Source organism: Mixophyes fleayi, chromosome 12 (genome assembly GCF_038048845.1).
Source record: "Mixophyes fleayi isolate aMixFle1 chromosome 12, aMixFle1.hap1, whole genome shotgun sequence".
Classification (NCBI taxonomy): domain Eukaryota; kingdom Metazoa; phylum Chordata; class Amphibia; order Anura; family Limnodynastidae; genus Mixophyes; species Mixophyes fleayi.
In genome coordinates, this window is record NC_134413.1 from 78719212 (window position 1) to 78735818 (window position 16607).

The following is a 16607-nucleotide window of genomic DNA, read 5'->3' on the forward strand; positions in this document are numbered from 1 at the left end:
TAACAATCTGATCACTTAACCACAATCTGATCACTTCCTAATCCATCACTTTCTATGCAATGTAGTCACCATCCAAAATGGCTGACTTGCCATGCTTGTAGGCCCACAAGGCCTACTAAACAATTACAGTTACTAAACAATGTGAACTCAGTACAGACACATTACTCATTACAAGCAGTATTTAGCCAATCCACCACAAATAGCTCTATATTCAGCAGTAAACGCACAATGTCCACTGGCCAATTTTAACACATGATATTTCACACATAGCACAAACGTCTCCATTCCCAAAGCCTAACAAATCGATCCAAATTCAAACACAAATGCTATCATTTATCCCAACCAGGATCCAGACTATGTATAGTACAGCACTCCACAAGTCACAGCACAGCATTAACTATGTATAAACACAAATGCTTTCATTTATCCCAACCAGGCATGCATTTATGTAACTCTGTCCATATAACTCTGTCCATATCAATCCAAACTTTCATTCTCACTTAAACTTTCATATCACTTACAACAAATAATCATTCATTCTTATGTCCTCCATTCAACAACACATTATAACATGCTCACGCTCACCTTTCATGCCTTGCACACTCCATACTAGTCAGGGCCTAAGTAGGCCTGTTCACCTAGGAGCTACATTACCTATCAGTCCGAAATCCAGCATGGAGTAAAAGTGTCCAGGCTAATTTCTTTGTCTACTAAACACCTCTTGTGGGCGGAGTCTGGAAGCTGGCTATAGGCTTTCATTTGCTAATTACAGACAAAATGCTGAAAACCTGTTTAAGTATTTAGTTACCACCCACAATCACAGGTGGGGGGCAGAATGGCTGATTTTGTGCAAAGCAAGTGTGCTAATTCAACTGTGACTGAATCTCTGTTATATATTATAAAATTAAGCATAAATAATATATTATTTATGCACTCTTTATCAGGACCCATGGAAGCGCAGCGATTGCAGCGGTATGTATGTATGTAACTTTCGGTATTGGCTGTGTTGTACTGTACTTTATCATAATATAATAATGTATTGAATTGTTAATTATTTACATCTGCTAAAATAAACCACCATGTGCTTTGGAAACACATACAATTGATTGGGCAATGCCTATTTTAAAACGATAGAATTACTTTAATACTTTAGACACCTGCATTGTATGTGTGTTTCCAGATAATAAATAAATACGTATTTACAACCACTATTCGCTTTTTAATGATTTCACCTAAATTGTTTCATTTTCTCTTTCTTACTTTCCCCTCTGCCTTCTATCAAAATTCTGCTTCTAGCATTAATCCACACGGCCCAGGAGTAAATGATTTAATATCACCCTTGGAATTCTAGGTAGAGACATGCAAACAGCTCCTAATATGTCCATATAGTCATATGGATACAACCAGAGACGCAGAGCCACCAGTCCAATTTGTAGACATGTGTAGATCTTATTAAATCTCATCAGTGCAGGAGGTGAATTTATTTCTTGTGGACAGTACGGTTTGCAGACTACTCAACCTTATTTAATTTATTTTTTACTCTGTATGGACCAGTAATAGAACTGTTGATCCAATACTGTTAATCATTTCATATCTTAGTCCTCCAGAGGCCTTATGCATTGGTGAGATATAGTCAACAATCCATACATACCAAGGGATCAAAGCTTAGACCTGGTTGGTCCCATAGTGAAAATGAAGGACAGGGCTTGTTAAAATCAGGATATTGTCCGATCATATTGATGCTGTAGACATGGAGATATATTTACAAAACCGCGGGGCTGAAAAGGTGGAGATGTTGCCCATAGCAACCAATCAGATTGTAGCTGACATTTTTTTAGAATGTACTAAATAAATGGTAATAGAATCTGAATGGTTGCTATAGGCAACATCTCTACTTTTTCAAACCTGCAGTTCAGTAAATATACCTCTATGGTATCCTTTATTTACAGAAAGACGTGTTTCATGTTTCATTGTCCTAACTTCCTAGTTCATTCCTGTTTTCTAAACTGTATTAAAAAAAAAAATCATAGAGAGAAAGCTGGGTAATAATAGGGTCATAATAGTTTGCACAACTTTTTCCGTCAATGTTTTAGAAATATTTATAGAATGCTTCAGTTGTTCTTTGACAAATACAAGAAAACATATAACGGATGCTGGCAGGAGATGCGGCCAGACCAGTCTAGCAACATTTATTTTTGCAATTTCCTTGTCATGAATAGGTGTTCCCGTCTTACTGGTCATTTGGACTATTACATAGAACATGAACACCAAGGTGACCGTCTACAAACCAGAATAAAAGGTAATACTTTCCGTTTCATTGAAATTCTTATCCTAGACTTCTGATTTTACTTAACAGACATATTGATAAATTACTTCAGAAGATCAGTAGGAACTACAACAAAAAACAAACAATAGACACTAGTGATTAGGTGAGGGAGAATTCCACCACGCGTTTCACCCTCCTGGCTTGCTGCATTAAATAACACATTGGGACATCTATAAACCGTGAACAGTGTTACAAAGGACCAGGAAAGAATAATTACTAGATATTTATAGAGTTGTAATAACAACCCGTCTCTGAGAGAAAAAGGTATCTTACAACCTGCAATGTATTGTCCGTGCTCGACTTTCTTCAATTTCTCTACAATGTTTAATTCTTATAGATTATTTATTCATACTTATAAATTAAAGTTTACAGCGTAACTTATTTTAGAACGTTGCTGTCCAACTTTTAATTACAGATGGCATTTAATTTTGTACTCACAGGATTTAAGGATGAGGGATGTAATCAACTGATTGTATCTAGTCATTCAGATGACTGAAGGGGGAATTGAAATAGCACCTTCCAATCTCTTGCACAAATTGCCATAAGCATTTCTATAGGAGTACTGAGTATAGGCTTTAACGGATCATTGATGGTGTGATCATGACTGCATCCAGTGACAGGTTAAAATGACTTGATGTTTGCAGTAGGATGATCACAATGACTTTAGTCCCTACCTGTCCCGAGGCCTCAGGGAGCTGCCTTTGTTTGTGTCATTATTGTCACAGTCCCGCTGACGGAGTATGTCACGCTGGGGCACATCTGACATTTAGTTTTTTATACACACAAGAAAGTTTTCACAGGACACACCAGGCAGTCTGTTTACACTCACATCACATCAACACAATGAATAGTCCCAAGCTGGGACACACCTTATTAACCCTGGTTTTGTTCCATTAATGGCATGATATATCAGTCGTACAAATCCAGGACTGCAATGGGAGTTAATACTGTCCTAAGCATTGAGTGAATAAGTCTTATGTTTTCAGATGACACTGATAACACAAAACTGATACACACTGATCACTATACACAGGTCACCCTGATATCACACAACTGATACACACTGATCACTATACACAGATCACACACCTAATATAACATTGATCATTATACACAGGTCACACTGATATCACACAAATTATACACACTGATCACTATACACAAGTCACACTGACATCACACTGATCAGTATACCCAGGTCATTGTGAAGAAACCGGGTTAATCTGTGCCACTTACACCCAATTCACACTGGCTGGCCACCCAGGTATTCCTTACTACACTATTGAAACATACCTAGTACCTTCTAGGGATCCTATAGTCACCCAGGTAAACACAGTTAGAAAGGTACAACAGTACATTTATCATAATAAAAACAATAGCTAGAATATTATGTACAGCCAGACAGGTTTACCAGTCCCTTACCCCACTAGCTTAAGGAGCTTCAGTCACCTGGATGTCCTGACTTGTTGAACCCCAGGCGTTCGGCCTTACAATCTCTCCTCCACCAGCATTTTAGGAGACTAGCTCTTCATCTCCCTGTTAGATCAGGCCCAGCAAGTAAAAAGACCCACAGAGTTCTTCTGAGCTGCAGATGTCCCAGCAGGATGCTCAGTCCAGCAGAAGCCCAGACCTCAATGCTGGAGATCGTCCCAGGATCAGCACAAAATCAGCAACAACCTCCCCTGGCTCTCACTCTTTCCTCTATACCATGTAGTCTACCAAAGCTCCAGGGGCTGGATCAGGGGTGGCTTCAGATAGTGGGATCCTCTGAGAGTGGCTATTACAGAGCTGTCCCTTTTCATTCCAATACATCCTTTGGCCCCCTGCTGGGTTGACCCCAAGGTGTCTAGATAGAGTCAATGGGGACATATTCAGGTTAATTAAGGGACAAGGCCAAGATGATTAATTGACACTCCCAGTATTAATCCCTTACAAGCTTTTTTTAGACACAAATAGCTTCCAGCTCGTTTCATCACAATCACACTGATATCACACACCTTATACACACTGATCACTATACACAGTCAAAGTATTTAAAGATTTAGGGCTTGATGCTGAGCTTGCCACAAACTGGGCCTTATTTATGCTAAAAAAAAATGTCCACGTAAAAGTAGATTATCTACGCCCATATACTGAGGCCTATACATCTTAATTCCATCCAAATCAGCAAAGATGCTTACATGGGTGTGTATGCGCAAAACAAGAAACAAACATTTTGTTGTGACGTTAGACACCTGACACAATAACAAAATAATACAAAACACTGACTTGATGCTGCTTTTTAGAGTTTCTATCACCTTCTCATACTATAATAGCTGGTAACTTTGTCATTCCTGATATAAAGTGATTTATATACTGATTTATTCCGTTGAAGGTTGCTATGCTTGCTTACCCTGTTGAACAATGAAGAGGAACCAAGATGCAAATAAAGCCACTGGTTAGTATCACTTTGCGCTTTGTAATTGTATGTGACTTGTAAAATTTACAGATTCTCAAACAGAGTTGAATAATTATATTAAATAGTGAACCAATTATTTACAGAGTGATTGGTTGTTTAACAGTTTAAGCGCCATTTCTTAAATCATAATGTAAACTTCTTTTAAAGACGCAAGAATTTGTTGGCAAATTAATAGATCATAGTTTATTAAAGATAAATTGTGGTGGAGAAGGCAAATTGCGAGGCAGCACAACCAATAGCAATAACCAGAGTATGGCCATCCGGCACTTACCACTGGTCACAGGACCAAAGTTCTTTACGATTGGCCGGTGCTAAATCTGACCACTCCTCCTCTGGACTCACAATGACATGTTCGCACAAGGCAGGTCAAGGGATCCCATGTCACAAGGGGACCAAGAGCCAAAGTACTTCGAAGAGGGCTGTGACCTACGGCCTACGGCCAATCAGCGATAGCACGGTAAGAATTGGTCGCTGTCTCACAAATGATTTACTGCCAACTGTGGCTGCACTGTAACGAAGGGAGAGAAGATTGGTTAAACAAAACATATATACTGTACATTGTAAAATTGTCGAAGGGAGGGATCTCCAGCAGAGAAAGAGGACCAAGCATGCCTTGGGAGAAGCTATATACTATTCTTAGGAGCACTCCCATGGACATGCTATTGGCTGTTAGACTTAACCCCAAATGGGTAAGCACCAAACGTTAACCCTGTCACCTGAGTTTAAGGTCGTTTAGCTTATGGCTTCACTTGCCATTGTCCGATGCCTGGAATAAACCTGTGTAAATGCCAATATGATATTTATCTATAAAATAGAGAAATGCAATGAAAAAAACTTGTAGCACACAACTTCCCTGTACATAGTATAGAGATTTACCAAATTGGTATAACTCCCTGGCGCTTGATCAGAGGGGATAGCGGGTAATTATCAAGGGTCAATACAGGGGTACCAACCTACACTTGTATTTTCTTAGGATTAGTATTTGCCTTCGGCACTTGGAATAATGGTCAGGTATAGATTAATACAGAGAAACTTATTAACTGTAGTATTGGTGGGTAACACCCTCCAGTATTAATAACACTGACATAATAAAAGATGGCACATATGAAGCTGTTAGCATAAAGACAGACAGAGAAGATATACCACAATTAAGTGCGGCAAACAAAGTCCATATTCGCCATATAAACACGAGTCTCTGATAGGGCTGGTAGAGTCCACTAGATACAGAGATACAACAAAGTCAGTAGTATATAGATGTGACAATCATGAAGTCTCCTTTAGGCTTGTTAGGCCACAAAAACGCTAACAGCTTCATATGTGCCATCTTTTATTATGTCAGTGTTATTAATACTGGAGGGTGTTACCCACCAATACTGCAGTTAATAAATTTCTCTGTATTAATCTATACCTGACCATTATTCCAAGTGCCGAAGGCAAATACTAATCCTAAGAAAATACAAGTGTATGTTGGTACCCCTGTATTGACCCTTGATAATTACCCGCTATCCCCTCTGATCAAGCGCCAGGGAGTTATACCAATTTTATACTCCATTAGGGTCGAGCTATCCCTATATCCCCCTACTCCCAGGTGGCTGCTTACCCACTGATATTTTTAATAGGGAGCGCTGAACATTCATTTTTACTATAGAGATTTACCAAGTTCTTACTATGAATTCCGCAGTGCATTTTTTTATATAGCCGTATGACGGCTATCTCTTCGTAGTAATGATATACTTTCTTCTCTAACTCTGTTTGACACAGAGAAGTTCTGTGAGCATCTATATCAATATGAAGATTCAGCCCTGAGGATGATATATGAATATTACAGAGAAGATCTTATCTACATCGTGGAGTCTGACACTGATCGAGTCTTCAGTGAATTGAATTTATTGACTATACTTAAGCTAGAGGTATGGAAACTCTTACCATATTTATCAATATATGTCAATATTTAAGCTTCACATACCTGAAAAGAACATTGTATTTCCTACATGGACATAAAGCAATAAACTCAAAACTACAATTTTATTTTGCCAACAATCCATTACAAGGAGGGGGTAGAATTTCCCGAGATCTTAGCGTTTACCAAGTCATCAATGTTTCGGTACAGCTTAGATTGGTTCCTACGGCTAGAACATTTCATGACTAGGGGCCTGATTCATTAAGGATCTTAACTTGAGAAACTTCTTATTTCAGTCTCCTGGACAAAACCATGTTACAATGCAAGGGGTGCAAATTAGTATTCTGTTTTGCACATAAGTTAAATACTGACTGTTTTTTCATGTAGCACACAAATATCAACTTTAATTTCAGTGTACAAATAAGCTATCAAGTATTTGTGTGCTACATGAAAAATCAGGCAGTTTTTAACTCACAGCCTGAGAGATTCAATTGAACACTTCTCAATATGATGGGCACTTTGGAAATTGGCAGAAAGGCACATTGGAGAATGCACATAAACCATCTTGTGCATACCTATATTTGCCTATATAGCTACTCATGTTTGGGAGAGAAGCCCGACTGCCAGTTGATATCTTCTTTGGACTATCTGACACCTACTCACCTACTGGATCACATCTGCAGTAAGTAGAGAGCTCTGGTAAGCAGACCTGGAGGAAGTCAGGGAGGGAGCTTTGGAGTGGAGGAATTGCATATATAGCTGACTATCTTAATTATTTGCTGGTGGACTGAGCTACTACTCGTTTAGAGGAGAGTTTATGGATAGTGTGGGGAGTCCTGAAAATGTGGATTTATTATGCCTTTTGTTAGTCCTGATCTGATATATCTTTTACAAGGGCAATGAAGATTAGGGAGAGAGGGTGGTAAATTTGAGAGACTGAGTTGACCTGCTTCAAGTGGTATATATGTTTGCTGAGCAAACAAATTGCTACTGCTGTCAGAAGTTGGAGGACTACAGAAAAAAAATTAAGCTGCTGAACAAAGATAATTGACCCACTACCCACTATTTTGCTACCCACTATTTTGTGTGAATTCAATTCAGCCCATGAGGAGCAGCCGTTTTGAGATTACAGAGAAAGTTGTACTATTTGCTTTGGAAATCTGTAGCTGCATTTATTTGCATCAACTTATGTATCCTGTTACCTGCTGTGTGCAATTCCATTTTATTTATTCAAGTGACTTTGTTCAAACTCAAGTAGCTCATTTGCACACGGTGAGAGTGATCTATACTTGTGTCCCTATAAAGTGATTTTTGTGTTTGTGGTCATAGTTATAGTGGTGGGTAAGGGGTACCCTAAGTCTCCCCTTTGTGTTCATATTCCTGGACACCTTTCAGAAGAGAAGCCACGTGTCAATATTTGGGTGGAGGTGCTGTTCTGAATAAGGGAGGTGAGGCAAAGCCTACACCCATGCCATTTGCATACACAAATTCCCAGAAGAACTTGGAAAATGGGTGTTATATAACATAGTTGAAGATATGCATAACCCTTACTGTACAGAGGACCAGAGGGTGGATCATTGCCAGGCGCCGTCCCAGCACCTTTACTCGGGGCCAGGGACGGACGACTGATCCTCTGCTCAACCAGCGCGTCCCGTTGTCTAGCAACGGGACGGGTGACACACTTCCACGTTGGGCCACCGGGCACATGCTCAGGGCCACACGTCTCCGTTGCTAGGCAACGGGATGCTGGTTATCGGTCAGCTGATCATTCAGTGCCACCAATGAGGTTCTTGCTGAAGCTAATTCAAGAAGGTCCATGTCCCTTCTGCTCCAGCGTTTCTCTGTGCTTCCCAGCATCCTGACTGACTTCCTGGTTCCTTACTTGGCTTCCCTGACCTTCCTCGTGGATCATCCCTTGGTGTTACTGTTTTCCTGGTTTGACTCTGGATTGTTTGACTATGCCTCTGCTTGTTCCCATTATACCTTGGTACCAGCACAGTCTGGCTCCGGATTGCTTGACTATGCTTCTGCCTGTTCCTTTGTACCTAGCAACAAGCATGGCATGTCCTTGGATTGCTTGACTACATTACTTCACCCATTACTTCACTGATGGCTAACTTGGAGGGCCACGACCTGCGTGCCTCTGCAGCAGACTCCAAACTTCCTTGCGGGGGTCCCTGGCGAAGACCAGGGGTATGTTTAGACTCCGCACCTCCCTGTTAGCAGCGCAAATACCAGTAAGTAGGCCTAAGTTATCTGATATCATGACAATCGTCTTTACAACTGAATGATATATACAGGGTGAGTCAAAAGTCGCAGTACACCCTTTTATTTCAAAAATGTATATAGGAATTGGGAAACCTGAATACTCCAGTAAGGTATGGGTGACGTGGTCTATCTTTTACGGTATGTTCCAAACATGGGCGCCATCTTGAAATCGGCCAATCGGCCCAATTCCTGTAGAGTTTTTGAAATAAAAGGGTGTACTGCGACTTTTGACTCACCCTGTACAGTAACTTTTCTTTGCCGCCGCCCTTTAACAGTGTCAGACCTTGTATGCAGTTGATATATTCGGTAATCCTATGCTCTGAAGAACTGATTACAGTTCAGGATAAATACCTGGTGTCACAGGATGGACACTAACGCTTATATTCTTGTGTAAGATTACAATGTTTATTATAAAAGATTAATATAAAATGAATAGGTACTTAGCCGCGAAATACAATTTGCTGAGAAATGTCTTGATTTGAGGAGCCCCGTTGCTTAATAGCACTCTGAATTCAGGACAGCTTACTGGACACAGCCTTCTGATTATTCCAGTCGAGACTGCCGCTATTTGGATGCTAGCTGTCTGTTGAACGATGAATCCAACCCTTCTCCCCCCTGAGACTAGTGAAAAACAATTCTTTGCGGACTTATAACAGTGATCATTGTATATCTGTTATTTACAAAATATGAGGAGCTTGCAATGAGTCACAACCCTGTTAACCCTTCCATCACAATCTGGCATTGGACTATTAGTGGGACAATATGTGGAGGAATCTTGATGGAAAATATTTTTTTTAGATTTCTGTATAATGCCCACAAAATAAAAACAAGATATTTCTTTCAGTACGCTACCAACAGAAATTCCCATTGCTCCCCTAAATAAATAAAGACATGATTTAACTAATTGCGGAGTAATTGGAAGATCACCCAAACAAGACAATTGGCATTTTCACAAGGGAGTTAAAATACCTCCAGGAACAATGGGTTAAATTTCAATGCCCTATAATGTTTTCTTGTTATTTATTGTTCGCTATCTCAAATATGTATTAAGTGGGAAGTTGTTTTCCTTATAGAGTGTGTATAAGATAATTTCTATTACCGTGTTTCCCTTCTAGCGCTATTTGTCGATGAGAAAGGACCTCGGTGACTCTGTATTTGCTGAGATGTTGGTACAAGATATTTTTGCAGCAGGAAGAGAAGCTGTGATAGGATTCTTAGAAAATCTCTATGTTCTAAAGTATGATTCCCCACATCCTAATTTACTGGCAATATTTGATGAAATCATTCACACAGGTAACTGTTGGTCTTGTGGACAGTTTTATATAATTGTGTCTAAGTAATTGCAAATATAGTGTAATAAATGCAACTTCGAGTTACTCATTGCACAATTTAAAATATAACAGAACTACAGATGAGCCAAATTTCACACAAAGTGAGTTTTGCAGTGGAACGTTCATTTCTAGTTGTGAAGCTCTCGCTATACAATCTTCGAGTTACTCTTTTGTTTCTTTATTCTGCACTGCATTTGTACATCTGCATTTTGTAAAACTTATTGGGCCTGATTCATCAAGGCATGTATCTGCCGATTTTGAGTGTACTGTACGAAAAATAACTCTGCGCATGTGCCACGTGACTGTGGTTGCCATAGTAGTCTAGAATCATAAATCATGTAGCAGGATTAATTATGCCTCACCTTTGTAAAAGGATGTTGGAAGGAACCAGCAAGCTGAATTCCCATTTAGTAAGCCTGGCATTGGAAATGTGTTGTGTCTGTTTACAAGTGAGCAGTACTTCCACTGCACGCGGAATAGACAAAAACCACTGTTTACTTGCATTTAGGTGACTCTCTGGTGGAGAAGATACTGTTGGATGAACATGGACACAATCTGACTCCAGAATTGAAAGGTAAATAATTCCTATGCTATATATGATGGAATAGTACAACCCTGAGACATTTAGGTTCTATCTTTAGTTAATATTTATTGACCAACATGATGTGCTTTGATTCTGATGTTTTGCATTCCCTAGTTCATATACAGAATGTTAAGCTTCCATGTATCACCAGTAGAGATATGCAAAAATTTTCAGCACGTTTTAGGTGTCTACAAATTTCAGTGTTTTATGGTCAGCTAAGTATTTTGTGAATATTTTGGAAACAGAAACAGCCAATGAAAATGCAGACACATGTAAGTGCCATTGGCTGCCAGTACCTTATCACCACCACATCTAACACTAATGTCATTTAAGAAGGCAGCATTCACTGCAAACAGAAAACTGTGATTTGGATTTTTTTTTTTAAACTGACACATATTTGGACCCATGAGAGTGGACGTTTGTTTGTTTGTTTATTTCTGTTTTGGTATTTCCTTACTGTGTACGTGACCCAAAAATGCATACGCGTTTATCTATCATTCTGTACCAATGTGGTGCACATTAGTTTCTATTTGGAACTGCAAAATGTGGTCCAGGACTGTGTCTGTGGTGGGAGGGGGGGTGGAGGCGGGCAGGAGACCACAGTTTAAGCATTATATGCTCTACAGTCTCAAACCCATAGAAGTAAACTTGCCTTTACAAGCCATCGACGCTTTGAATTTCCCCTGCAAAGTCACCGATTTCCGGTGACTTGCAGAAATCGGAGCTTCATACATTTACCCCCTGGAGTTCAAACATACATTTTCTTTTATTCCCCCATGGACATTGAACATGCCTATGAATTAGACACATTTTTATCAAGGATTGGTCATTACGGAGAAAAATATCCCCCTTGGGATACTTTGCATATCCACTTTGGAGTGTAAGCATGCCATTTCAAATATAAGCAAATTAATTCTAGATGACATGTTTCACTCCAAGTCTTGGTACATGGAGGCATGGGAGAGGAATATGACTGGGGCTATAGGTGAAAACAATTGACCAAAAAACTGTTTTAGCTGCACAAGTGCTTGCTAAGTATCTAAGTAGTGGAAACCTAATTTAATATGATAAGAAGTTTATATAAGAGCCCTAGCATTGTATACACATGATCTCATTATGTTCTGTGACTTGCTGGACATGGAACTCAGCTACAGGCACCTTAATGCAAATTTGGGAATGTTCCAAGACTTTCCCATACCGACTGGAAATTAATAAATTATCTAGGGAAATAACCAGGGGATAGATGCTATCTGGTCCTGGGTTCTAGCTTCTAACTCTCTTTAATATCCCAGTCTCTATATACCAGAAGTGTCTTTGAGAAATGTAAATAATGCCGGCAAGGCACTCACCCCATTACACTGGAAATCCCATGGCCCTATTCAATAAAGGAGCATTTCAGGTGAATAGACTTTTACATGATTATGGATGATATCATACTTGTTGTGATGAATTCACTTCCACTTGGTGTAGATGGTTGAAATTTTAGCAATCGGATGCATTCAGCTCCTGCTTGGAACCTTTGCCTGCAACACCTTAAACAGTTGCGACTTGAAGATATAGTTTTCTCATCCTCCTTTCTTCCATACCATTTTTCTTTGACAGTTTTGGATATTGTCCTTCATCTGCAGACGTGGAGTCCATGGACATCTTACTCCTATATTTGCCTGCCGTTGACAGTCAGCAAAGCAGAGTACAATGTTGGCTGTAGAACCAATATGTTTAAGTCTCTGAAAAAAGATGAAAAGAGTTGTCCATTGTCAGTTGACATCCACCACAGTCGCCACGACTGAATACACAATAGACGCATTGTTTAGTAGGGAAGCATGAAAGGCTCATTTGTATTATAGCAGATGGGCAGAATAAAAGGTTCATTCCAAAACAAAAAATGGGTCTTGAAATAAAACTGTTTTATTCTTTATCATTTTATCCTCAATAGAACAAAAACAGCATTTAATGATGGATAGCTTGTAAGATATTTATGAGAATTATTTTCCTTTAAAGTGAAAGAGAAATTTGGATTAAGGAAAAAATATTCATCAATGAATCATAATCTTTTTTGCTATTTATTTTCCACTTTGCTTCATTTTTAGATATTCAGGGAAAGCACAAGCTACATCTTCTGGAGAAAGCTCAGTATCTAGTGGAGCACAGACCCCCGAGGTCTACAAAGAAACAGCAAAGTTTCTACATTACTGAGCGTTATGTGAACATGACTGTTGTTTCCGACGATCATTTCAGACAACGTTCTCAGCACGAGCTCATAGAGACTGGGAGAAACCATGAGGCTATAATGAAAAAAGAAAGTCTTATGATGGAACATATGGCTCTTAACAAGCTGTTCCGCTGGTCTCGCCAAAAACAATGTGAGCCAAGTGTAGTGATGGTGAGCGGAGTACCGGGAATAGGGAAGACCACACTGATGCAGAAGTTTGTTTATGACTGGGTGACTGGAAAACTCTACCAGAGATTTTCTTTTGTCTTCTTCTTCAAATTCCGAGAACTCAACAGGCTGGATAAGGTCAGCTTGGAGACAATGATCCTTCAACAATATCCGTATCTTCAGCGTCAGCTTGGAAACATTTTACAGGATCCAGAAAAATTGCTTTTTATATTTGATGGCTTAGATGAAAGTATTCACCAAATGGATTTCACATCAAGTCAGTTGTGTTATAATACAAAACAGATACAAACTTTCGGAGTGATTGTGGTTAGTTTGTTGAGAAAGTCTCTTGCCAAGGGTTGTTCTATATTAATGACCAGTCGCCCAACGAAACTGGCGTCAATTGAACCCAATCTCTTTCAACGAGTATCGGAGATCATGGGATTTTCTCCCAAAGAAAGACAGATGTACTTTGAAATCTTTTTCCAAAATAGAGAATTATCACAGAAGGCGTTTCATTATGTGAGGGAGAATGACACACTTTACACTTTCTGTTACATCCCATCATACTGCTGGATCATCTGTACAGTATTATCAATGTGCTTCAAAGCCCAACCAACAACAACTGATCAGCTGATGTCATCATTGCCCAAAACAGTCACTCAACTCTTTGTGAGTTTTGTCAGTAATATTCTGTCCAATCACAACCAGGACAAATGTGGTGCTCGGGAACTGATGACATCTATTGGGTGGATGGCAGAACATGGAGTAATGAATCACCTCATTGTATTTGATGAACAAGATTTGGGATCATTCAATGTAGACACTTCCTCACATCTCTTGTCAAGTTTTATGGTGGAATCTGATCAACCTCCTAATGTGACCTTCTCCTTCTTACATCTCACCCTCCAGGAGTTTTTGGCCGCTTTGGTCCATTTTCTGGACTATTCTCCTGAGAAGTTGCAGAGTTCCCTTGATAAAATTAAATTATATGCAGACAACCGAGCTGAAATATTTCTCCGATTTCTGTGTGGATTTTTGGATAGTTCTACTAGATCCCTTCTAAAATGTTTAGGAGATTTTTCCACTATGGCTTTAAAACACTTAGTTGGTTGGCTACAGAAATGTATCCAGATAGACAAAGATATTTGTATAGACAGATATCTTACTGTATTTGCCTGCCTCTTTGAGTCCCAGAATCGGAGTCTAGTAGAATACTGTTTGGGATCAAATAGAAATTTTACATTTTGCAGTGACTGTCATCTAACACCTGTGGACTGTTCAGCATTGGCTTTTGTCCTCAAATCCTGCAGAGAGACAGAAAAGCTTGAGTTACAGACCTGTAATATTCAGACTGAGTGCTGGGAGAGACTGACGCCAGTTCTACACACTATTAAGCATGTCAAGTAAGGCTTTATAAGTTACAAATGTCAAGAAAGCAATTTCCTCGTTGTTATGAACTGATAATTCTAATTACAGTACATATGTATTTCTGTTTCAAAGCAAATGACACAAATATATTAGGCTATTTAAATGCATCAAAAACACTCAAATCAGCAATCCCACATATATTATTTTCTTTAAGTGGCAAGATAAGTACATTTTAAGCATACTCCTGATTTGTCATAGATATTATTCTACAAATCATTATCTCCACTTTAAAGGCTCTCTGGTTGGCAAGCAGAAATGGTTACCAGCAGGGCTGCCAAGAGGAATTCAGGGCCCCGGTACAACAAATTCATGGGGCCCCCCCTTATAGTGGAGCAAGCAAAAAAAATTTGCGTCGCCGGTAAATTTTTCAGCGGCATTGTCTAACAATTGGGGGCGTGGCACTTCGCCGTTGTGGCGTGGCTAGCACAATAAAATCACTAGGTCCTGAATTCCGCGGAGCGTGACATTTCTACAAGCACTCCTGACTTTCAGGACATCTAGCACCCTTGTGTAGTATAGGAAGAATGCAGTGTGTACAGAAAGAGTTCAGTCTTGGCCTGCGCCCACTGGGCTCACCAAACACTCACCAAATATTGGCATTGTCCCTACTAGAATCACAACATTTCACACACTATGCTGCTCTGTCCTGCCTGTTCTTCTCACTTTTACCACATGTGGCTGCTGGTTTCTTTAGTTGCGGCTTGTCTGGATCCTGGAATGTTGGAGAACCTATTTGGAAAAAAAAATGGCTACATTTAGAAAATTACAGCCAGCCCCACCGTTATATCAATAACATCCATGATTAATTATTAGGCCTTCCTCCAGCCCCAACATTAAAATAGTATTCCCATTACCCCGCAAACAAAATAGCAGCCATTAATTAGCCACCATCTACCTCCCACACACTACATTGCCAAAAGCTGCATGCCATCACACACATATTACTGTGCCCCTTTATCATCACCACGCTATGCCCCCTTATGATCACACTGCGCCCTCCATGCTGCCTTTGCCCCTTTATTTAACCCCCTATGCCATGCTGCTTGTCCCTCGTTTTTTAACCCCTCTGTGCCATGCTGCTTGTCCCTCCTTTCTTGAACCCCCTGTGCCATGCTGCTTGTCCCTCCTTTATTTAACCCCCTGTGCCATGCTGCTTGTCTTGTCCCTCTTTTCTTTAACCCCTCTGTGCCATGCTGCTTGTCCCTCTTTATTTAACCCCTCTGTGTCATGCTGCTATTGTCCCTCTTTTTTAACCCTTCTGTGTCATGCTGCTATTGTCCCTCTTTTTTTAACCCCTCTGTGTCATGCTGCTATTGACCCTCTTTATTTAACCCCTCTGTGTCATGCTGCTTGTCTTGTCCCTCCTTTCTTTAACCCCTCTGTGTCATGCTGCTATTGTCCCTCCTTTTTTAACCTCTCTGTGTCATGCTGCTATTGTCCCTACTTTCTTTAACCCCTCTGTGTCATGCTGCTATTGTCCCTTTTTTAACCCCCCTGTGTCATGCTGCTATTGTCCCTTTTTTAACCCCCCTGTGTCATGCTGCTATTGCCCAACCCCCCCTGTTTTTTAACCCCCCCGTTTTCCTCCCTTCACTTACCTTTACTTCTCTCTTCCTCCCTGTCTTCTCTGCTGCTCTGTGCTCCACTGCTCCAGACTGACTGAATGCTGGGCGTGACATGATGATGTCACACCCTGCATTCAGTCAGTCTGGAGTAATGGAGCACAGAGCAGCAGAGAGGAGGGACGCCGGCGCCGCAATCTCGTGAGTATGGTTTTTTGTTTTTTTTTAAACTACCCTGCTCCCCCCACCAACGACCGAGCTCCCCCCCACCCCCCCCCCAAAAAAAAAGAGAAAGAAAGAAAAATTAGTTTTGAAAAAAATAAAAATAAATATATGTCGGCACTAGCGCCCGGGCCGGGCCCCCTGAC

The 16607-nt window shown here is 40.2% G+C and overlaps 1 protein-coding gene across 4 annotated transcripts in view; it reads left to right on the forward strand.

The window, feature by feature from the left end:
• The first annotated feature begins 2214 nt into the window (after window positions 1-2214).
• The window catches only part of LOC142108906 (NACHT, LRR and PYD domains-containing protein 3-like), a 32339-nt gene continuing 17946 nt past the window's right edge, over window positions 2215-16607 (forward strand). For all 4 annotated transcript variants that reach the window (XM_075192875.1, XM_075192874.1, XM_075192876.1 and 1 more), the window contains exons 1-6: window positions 2215-2299; window positions 4701-4763; window positions 6546-6694; window positions 10068-10245; window positions 10792-10857; window positions 12957-14652. In XM_075192875.1, coding sequence (XP_075048976.1) covers window positions 4730-4763; window positions 6546-6694; window positions 10068-10245; window positions 10792-10857; window positions 12957-14652 — 2123 coding nt within the window. In that variant the 5' untranslated portion in view covers window positions 2215-2299; window positions 4701-4729. The remainder of the gene's footprint in view (window positions 2300-4700; window positions 4764-6545; window positions 6695-10067; window positions 10246-10791; window positions 10858-12956; window positions 14653-16607) is intronic.